The 8,745-nt window shown below is 36.0% G+C and overlaps 1 protein-coding gene across 12 annotated transcripts; it reads left to right on the forward strand.

Moving 5' to 3' along the window:
• The first annotated feature begins 289 nt into the window (after positions 1-289).
• LOC112287695 (putative WD repeat-containing protein C2A9.03) lies at positions 290-6,288 on the forward strand. Of its 12 annotated transcripts, none has more exons than XR_016505256.1 (13): positions 309-889; positions 1,175-1,229; positions 1,599-1,631; positions 1,756-1,909; positions 2,237-2,404; positions 2,614-2,700; positions 2,909-3,046; positions 3,474-3,590; positions 3,715-3,806; positions 3,940-4,045; positions 4,192-4,278; positions 4,453-5,424; positions 5,820-6,288. XR_016505256.1 is itself a non-coding variant. In XM_024530983.3 (12 exons), the coding sequence occupies exons 4-12, from the start codon at positions 1,772-1,774 to the stop codon at positions 4,864-4,866; spliced, it is 1,347 nt and encodes a 448-aa protein (XP_024386751.1). In that variant the 5' UTR covers positions 309-889; positions 1,175-1,229; positions 1,599-1,631; positions 1,756-1,771; the 3' UTR covers positions 4,867-5,545. The 12 variants fall into 12 exon arrangements, 10 of the variants coding, with proteins under 10 accessions (XP_024386753.1, XP_090110012.1, XP_024386751.1 ...); XR_016505255.1 differs by having other exon boundaries at positions 349-889; positions 1,165-1,229; XM_024530983.3 differs by lacking the exon at positions 5,820-6,288 and having other exon boundaries at positions 4,453-5,545.
• Positions 6,289-8,745: the final 2,457 nt, after the last annotated feature.

An 8,745-nucleotide genomic window follows, 5' to 3' on the forward strand; every position in this document is an offset into this window, starting at 1 on the left:
TCCACCCCACCCCCAGGTAATGAACCAACCAGCCACATCAGCAGGAACAGTCCAACGGGGCAGGCCACGTCACCATTATGTCGACGTGGCGGCATATTCAGTTGGGCCAATGCCCTCGCCCAATGAGAAAGCCCAGTGCCACAAAATTTCCGAAACTGGAAATACCAGATGGGAAAAATCTACGACGATCACAAGCGGAAGATATTTTTTTAAAAAAATTAATTTTGCTGCAGAGCCTGGGTGGGGGCGGGGACGGGGCTTTGAGCTTCATCACCGCGACGTCGACGCTGCAACAGCAGTAGTAGCATCAGGTGCTGAGATCGCGAGGGAGGGGGGAGGGAAGGAAGGAAGGAAGGAAGGAAGGAAGGAAGGCCAGGCTTGCTTGCTTCCTTTCTCTGTAGTGCCCGGTTGCAGCAGCACAGCAGCAGCAGCAGCCGCAGTGCAGCGGAGTTTTGGTGTTGCATCAGCAGTAACGGGATCTAAGCACATCTGATTTTGCGGAAGAAAAGTGATTGATAGATACCTACCTACCTACCTACGTACTTACTTACTTACTTATCTATCTGCCTACGCAGGGGGTTTATTATTTTGTTTGTGTGTGAGGGTTTGATTGTTCGCTTTTAGAGGGTTTGGATATATATTTTTTTTAGTCGGGGAAGTGGAGCAGGGAGAGAGATTGTTCGGGTTAGGGAGGTTAGAGGAATGAACTCGAGATAGTAGGTTTTATAGTTTTGGGAGTGAAGAGGAGGAGCTTAGGGGGGAGGGAGTTGGAATTGGAGGGCGGTGAAGGTTTATAACTCATAGCTGAAGCTTGGCTCTGCGGGAGCGGACGGTGCGATTGCCGCTTGGTGTCGTTGCCGTGCAGTTCGTTTGCGGCTCTGGTTGTTAGGTACGTAGGTCCAGACGGTTGTGATGAAGCTTGTGTTCTTGTTCGCGTGCAGATGAAGTTTGGTTGCCTTTGCTGGTTCGTAATTTGACCTAGTTTGGTGTGATTGTGTGATGGTAACGTTGTGTTACTCTTGTTGCGTTCGTGCAGCGGAATGCACTGGTAGGTGATAGTCTTAGCTCGGTTAATGCGAGTACTTGGGGGATTTCGTAAAAAATAACTGTTGAATTAGGGTAGTGTAGATAATTTGATAATTACTGGTTAATTGGGTTTTGTAGCGGGGTCTAGGCCGGAGTTACTCGCGAAAGTATGGATAGAAGAAGAAGTGATATGTAACTTGCGGGTATGTATCGTCTTCCTGGCTTAGAAGTAGAATTTGACAATACTGGTTGAAAGGCTTTTATGTCCTTGCATGGATCTGGGATTTGAGCGTTTTGGAACTGTTTGTTGTTAAATTCTAGGAATGTTATGATTGATTGGAGTTAGGGGGAAATTTGAAGGGAGTCTGCTATTCTGCTCAACCGGTTCAGGGATGGGATGATTGCGGGAGCCGTTTAGGACTGTGAATTGATAGCTGCAATATAGGTAGGAAGAGTTTATTCAGGAAACGATACCCAACTTTTCTGTTCATTTACTCCGCTACCTTTACGTTCTCTAATTTATTTTTCCATATGACCTCGTCTGGCCTATTCGTGCGAACATGAAAGCGCAGACGCCTGACGAATTTTGTTGGACACAGCTGAGTGTAGGTCATCTAACTTTTCTTTTTTCTTTTTTCTTCTTTTTCGCATGTGTTATCTTTGTACTTTCAACTTATACAATGTGTTACGAGCATGCAATAACGTAATTGCATCAACACACACATGCAGTAAAGTAGTGGACGGAATGGCTCAGCTTCAAGATGATGGACAGTACGTGGGTGACGAGTACATGGTGGATTTTGAAGACGATGCTGAGGATCAACTGCAGGCGGCCCGTGAGAGCAACTTGCTTGACTCAGATTCAGATGATGACAGTGATGTGGTGGGTCTGCCTTTCAGCGCCACTTGAATTAAATATGGATCTCAGGAGATATATGACTCCTGACTATGATTTCGCGTCATGAACTTTATTACGTATGAAATTGCTGCTTAGCATTTGGTGCCCACACTTGGCGCGAAAACTGCACTTCAATTTGTTAATATTTTGAAGACACATGTGCATTAGATCAGTAGGCACAGGATCTGATAAATAGTTATGCTGATATTAGTCATTGTTGCCTCTGATGCTATTGACATTCTATCAGTCGCTGGTTTATTTTGTGTAAAATGGAAAGATCCTGGTTCAAAGACTTCTTTTATGTTCTTGCAGATGAGTAAACTATCGGACACGACTGCTGCTCAAGCTCGACGAGGTAAGGATATCCAAGGCATCCCTTGGGACGGGCTGCTGTTTACGAGAGAACAATACAGGGAAACTCGCCTCCAACAGTACAAGAATTACTTGAATTTGCAATTGCCGCATGATGATCTGGAGAAGGTGACCGATACCTCGAAACGCTTTCTCGTTGATATATTCTAATAGATTCACAGTGTTTAGACTTTTACGCTGTCTCCAGTTCTGAGAATTTTCTGCGGTCAAAGTGAGATCTCCAGAGGCCCTACTACGAATGTAATTGCTGAATGTGTTGCTTGTTCTCTTTTGGGTTTATTTTATTTTGTTTTATTCATTTTTTATTTTATTTGCAGGAGTGCAAAGTGGTAGAGAAAGGAGGAAAGTTTTTTGATTTTCGGCACAACACTAGATCGGTTAAATCAACTATCGTTCATTTTCAGGTCAGTCCCTCTTAGATTCATATTGTCTATGTTTTTTTTTTCCCATGAGTTGTGTGCAGGGCTTTTGGCTTTTTGTGGCGTGACATTATCAGTTGGAGTTCCATAATGTTTCGTAATGGTTTCCTGAAGTTTCGTGCAGATACTGTTCAGTGATCCAATTTAATGTTTGTGTATTAATTACTTTCCCTTGTGAATGGATGGTGATCAGTTACGAAATCTAGTGTGGGCTACGTCCAAGCACGATGTTTATCTTATGCACAGCTACTCGGTGATGCACTGGTCGCCTATCACCAGGAAAGGAACTGAAGTGCTTAATGTTGCAGGTCCTGTTGATCCAGCGTTAGAGGTAACTCCGTTAGCTGCTTGACAGCTTGTTTAGTTCGATGTTTTGTTCTGTTTAGTCTTTTTTGGAAAGTCTTTTTTATCAAAACCTCAACAAGTTTTATGTACAAGTTTCGAAACCTGTGTGTGTTATTTTTAGTCATGTACTGAGTGCGCTCATACGGTACAGGGCCTTTTTTCTAATTTTGATTTTCTGGTTTCGATTTAATTTAACTATCATTTAATTTATCGTACATGATATTTAGTAACGTTCTAGTGCAGAGGCGATGTTAAGACGTCATTAATAGTGTTGAAACTTTTTTAGTTATATGTGTATATAAAAGAAAAAATTTTCTGGGACTTGAAACTACGACACTAGGATGAATTCAATAGGTAGGTTTCGTGCCCTCTTTTTGTTCTACTCATCATGATCTACCACAATTTTTGCTTAGGCTCAGAGAAATCCGTGGCTCTATCAACATGGGTTGGGACGTGTTCAGATTAGTACAATGTGTGTGAAGCGAAATCTTCTTGTTGCTGGTGGATTTCAAGGCGAGATGGTTTGCAAGGTACGATGAACTCACGTAGCTGATTTATGTTGTATTTTGGGCATGTGAATGCTTGTTCGTGTTGCATCTAATTATGTTCACACCAAAACCATGAAGTGCTTATGCTCTGATTATGGTTGTACAGAACCTTGATCGTCCTGGAGTGACGTATTGTGCCAAGATCACTCATGATGAAAATGCTATTACCAACGCCATCGACATTTATGATGACTGCAGGTTCTTGTTAAGATGAAGTGATAGCTGCGAGCTGTGATTTTGTGTAACCAGTTTGACACTTTATTCAAAGACATATGTCTCTGCTTTTTGAGAACGAATTCATTAAGCTTTTGGTGTTTGTTGTGGTTTGCAGTGGAGCTGTGCGTTTGATGAGTTCCAACAATGACTCGGTGGTTCGCGTTTTTGACTGCAACAATTTTTCTGTTTTGAGCCGATTTTACTTCCCATGGGCTGTTAATGTAAACTCCTTTATTATCTCCTTCTGTGTGTCTCTGCTCTTGCCTGTTATCTACCAGTGTGGTTTGCGTGGAGTACCCCTTTGTCAAATTACACCAGGGTGTTGACAATGCTCATAATGCTCTAACTTTTCTTCTTTTCGGTGCAGCACACCTCTGTTAGTCCTGACAGCAAGTCTGTAATAGTTGTGGGAGATAATGCTGAAGGAATTTTGGCTGATAGTCAGAGCGGCAAGGTAAATTTTGCTTTCAAGAAAGTTTATCTTCTCTTCCTTTCTCTTCTTTTTTCTTCCTTACTTTTTTTCTTCTTTCCTCCTGCTTCTTCCTCCAAAGATCAAAGTAAAAACGGACTTGAACCAGGTAGCATTCAATAACACTGCATAACATTATATTGCCTATGATGGTTTCAGGTTATAGCAACTTTAAGAGGCCATCTAGACTACTCATTTGCGTCAGCTTGGCATCCCGATGGACGTGTTTTTGCCACTGGAAATCAAGATACAACCTGCCGCCTTTGGGATAATCGCTATCTGGGATCCTCATTAGCAGTTTTGAAAGGCCGCATTGGTGCAATACGCTCTATAAGATTCACAGGGGACGGATGCTTTATGGTTATGGCAGAACCTGCAGATTTCGTTCATGTTTTTGACACCAAGCAGAACTACTCTCATTGTCAGGAGATCGATCTCTTCGGAGAAGTAGCCGGAGTCTCTTTTAGTCCCGATTCAGAGGCCCTTTATGTCGGTGTGGCAGATCGTACCTATGGCAGTCTACTCGAGTTCAACCGAAGTCATGCTAACACATTTCTTGATTGCATCTTATGAATATCGTTTGCAATTTCGGTATCATAGGCAGATCTTTGTCACACAGCCGCATGAACATGGGTTAGTTGTGAGGTTTCGTGGATGATCATGACTTCATGGGGAGCATATGTGCGACAGTGGAACGGGACGTGTATTATCAGAAAATCAAGGCTTTTGGATTACATGTTTAGTCGTGGATTTTACTGTGGATGGGGGAAAATATGGGTGCTGTTTATTCCTTCAATCGCAGCAGGGTTGCAGATGGCACCCGATAAAGCTTTGAACTCAGTGCGTCCACTGTTTCGTCAGAGATCTTCTCTGTGAAAAGATGGCTAAGATGGCAAGGACATGGAAATTGAGATAAAATGCTGAGTTGGAACATGAACGATATTGAATATTAGCTAAGCCTACGATGCAGAAAGGTATAGGAAGAACAGGTTGATACTGCCTTGCAGTGCTCATAAGCAGTTCTGCACGTGACCCCTCTGAGGAACAGAAAAAGTGTAAGTAGGTTACTATGAGAAGTGTGGAGTCGTGTTTGATGAGGAGCTATATGCGTGGCCATTCTGGATTTAGAAGGTTAGCTATTTTAGTGAATTATTCGTTATGCTTCTCACTGTTTGAGTTGGTAGGGCTCAGCTGGGGACTTTTGGAAGCATCTTTGTAAATAACTGTGTTAACCTACAACAGTTCCAGTTTATCTTGTTTTGTATTCGTACATTTATAGTTGACTGAAATGGCGGTTTGCGGTGACTATGTTGCAAGGAACACCAATTTGGATTGGCTGCTGTTCTAATTTCTGTACAGTTTCTGTTTGTTTTCGAATTAGTGTTCTTGCACAATTTGTAACGGCGAATGTTCTTTGTTTCTCCATGTGTGTAGTGTGTGATACAATCCCGACTTATTACATACTTGGCATGTAGTAGGTCTTAAATTACTAACGCTCAAGCAAAACGCTCATCGTTTTTTTGCAGAACCTGAATCGAAGGCCCAACTCTCGCTGCACTTGTATCCGTGCCTGGTGCAGAATATGCACTTGGCTTAGAATGGCTTAGAAAGGCGGATTCGCTTTTGGAGTTCTCAATTTGTCCACTTCAGAATCGATACTTTATCTCTTGTGCATCATCTTCGAATCGTCGGAAATGAATGGCTAAGGCATTACTCAGATCCATCATGCCTGCCAGTCAGCCAAATGTGAAGTTCTTGTTGGAAGGTTCTATGCCACTTTTCATTTACTTTCAACTGGTGGCTCTTTATAGTACTCAAGTGTGGTGCCATTTTGCAACACTAAGTGAGGCTTGTATGTTGATAACATTTTTTGGTTCAAGCCAACAGTAGGTGGCAAATGAAGGGAAAAGATGAGACAAAACTATGGGAAGATATAAGTGGCCAATTTTGACAACAATTAATGCAAAAGAGTTTGATACTCTAGTTGTAATGCAATATTCCTTTATGTACACAATATTTTGTTATAAACCTAAATTGATGCACAAATACTAATAAAAACACATGTATCTCTAATGTTTAGAGTTTCTTAAATGACACTTAAGGATTAATGTGTTTATACAATTTTAAAATTTTTATTCATTAGAAGTTTTTTTTATTGTGTAATTGACACTTCATTGTCAAAAATTGGATTCTCTCTAGCATATTTATTAATTTTGTGTCTATTATTTGAGTTTTTGTTTTTGTTATAATAAGCATTTATCAACATGTTATATAATTACAAGGGAATGATAAAGTGATCCAAATTTTTACTAAAGCAACTTACTCTATTTTAACCATCATTGCACCTTTGTAGCCTCCAAATTATATAAAACTTTCACCAAAACAATGAGAAATTTATAAGAAAAATCTTTAAATGTTCCTTTCCTATAATAACCAAATTAATGCAACATCAATAATGATTAAAATTTAAATAAAAATCTGTTTAAAGTTATCTCATTCATTTATAAATTATTTATTACTTAAAATAATAACTCAAATTTTATCAAGCAAAATTTAGTATTATTTGAAAAATATAATCTGAAGTATATTTGATTATAATTAAAATTATAAATCATGCAAAATAAAAAATTAATGATAATAATAACTTTAGAAATCTTAAAACTTGCTACCTAAGACATAATGTATATCAGTATCAATAGATAAATACAATTGTGTTTAAAATCATATTTTATTTATCATTTCATTTTTTTTCTTTTATTTTGTCCAATATCATCAAAAACTAAAGAACTACGTGTATTTTTACTAAAAATAACAAATAATCATCTTCTTTGCTCTAGTACAAATCTATAGAAAATACATATATTATCCTACTTTATACTAGAAATCAAATTTTATAATTTTTTTAAAAAAACATTATATGTCTACTATAATTGATACTACTTAGAATGTATATGCTGTGTGATTGTGAATTTAAATCAAACCTTGATTGATAATAAATTTTACACTACGATTTTTAATTTATAAAAAACTTAATACATACCATACAAAAGTAATTTGAATTTTAACTTTATATATGTAATATAAAATTAAAATTATAACTTGTTTATAAGATACAAAAATTATAATATATTAAAAAAATAATCTCAAATTTATTATCTGATGTAAAATTTTTAGTAATTAATTATACTAATATTTTTAGTAAAAAAATAATTCAAATTTATTGTGTGTTTGTATATATTTTTTTCTTTTTCTTTTTCTTTTCTTTTTTTCTTTTTTTATTTAATTTATCAAAAGAAACTACACCATATTAAATATGTCAAATCACGTTGAATTTTGAAATATCACAATTTGATTTCAAAAGCATATCAAAGCTTTTTATAAGTAAGATACTACAACCATACATGTTTAATAGTATATATATATATATATATATTTTTTTTTTTTATAACATAGATAGTAAGATTTGAGGCCGAAAAATTCAATAGTTGTTTTAATGATTTTTTCTCTTAATAAAATTTTGATTTACTACTTAATCAATCAAAAATGTATTTAGCTTTGCTTGTAGTCAATAAATCTTGTTTTGATATATATATATATTTTTTTATTCTTTCGATTATTGGATACAAATAAATATTTTCTTATTTATATTCTACCCTTGTATTATCTTCTTTAACCATGCAATTATTTAGTTCTTTATCATACACAAGTTATTTGATTTGTACATGTTTTTTAATCTATATTTGTATGTATGACTTATTCTACTTCATTTTAAGACTTTTTAATATCTCAAAATACTTTATATAGAAGTTATTTTTTTAAATTTTGATAGAAAGGAATTAATGTATTTTAAGTTGTAGTAATTAAAACAAAAATTAAAATTTTATTATTTTTTAATTATAAGTACATTATTTTTTATATTTTTAATTACAATATCTAAGTTTGATGGTCGTATTATAAATTTTCCTTCTTTTACCACAACTTGCCACCGACTTAAGATATTTTTTTAGTTTTTTTGTTTGTTTGTTTGTTTGTTTTTTTTTTTTTTTCGTTTTTTTTTTTCAAATCAATTTTTTTAATCAAATGGTTTGAAAGATATTGAATAAAGAAGATTTGATTGGTTTGAAAGGTATTAAACAAAGAAGGCATGTGGTAGATGAGAGGTTGTAGTGGCATTAGTAACAATTTATGTATGTATGTGTGTGTATATATATATTTGTGAATGATAAACTTATTATATGCTAGTTCTACATTTTTATGAAGATGACAAGGATTGCATGTAAAAATATGTAATTATAGATTTAGAATGTAATGATTTTTATTTTGTGCATTCTTTTGTTGGAATTTCAAAAGTGGTTGGAATAGAGTTAGCCATGATGTAGTGTTTTGTCATTGTGGGACACATGTACATAATCTTATTGATGATTTATTTATTATTATTATTTTTATTTATTT

This window comes from Physcomitrium patens, chromosome 10, assembly GCF_059467195.1.
Source record: "Physcomitrium patens ecotype Gransden chromosome 10, ASM5946719v1, whole genome shotgun sequence".
Taxonomy (NCBI): Eukaryota; Viridiplantae; Streptophyta; class Bryopsida; order Funariales; family Funariaceae; genus Physcomitrium; species Physcomitrium patens.

Excerpts from the sequence above, each read along its gene's own strand:
- LOC112287695 (XM_024530985.2), top strand. The coding sequence starts at position 1,772 with ATGGCTCAGCTTCAAGATGATGGACAGTACGTGGGTGACGAGTACATG. Across the intron at positions 2,405-2,613 it reads CGCATGATGATCTGGAGAAG|GAGTGCAAAGTGGTAGAGAA; the intron begins GTGACCGATACC and ends TTTTATTTGCAG. Across the intron at positions 2,701-2,908 it reads CAACTATCGTTCATTTTCAG|TTACGAAATCTAGTGTGGGC; the intron begins GTCAGTCCCTCT and ends GATGGTGATCAG.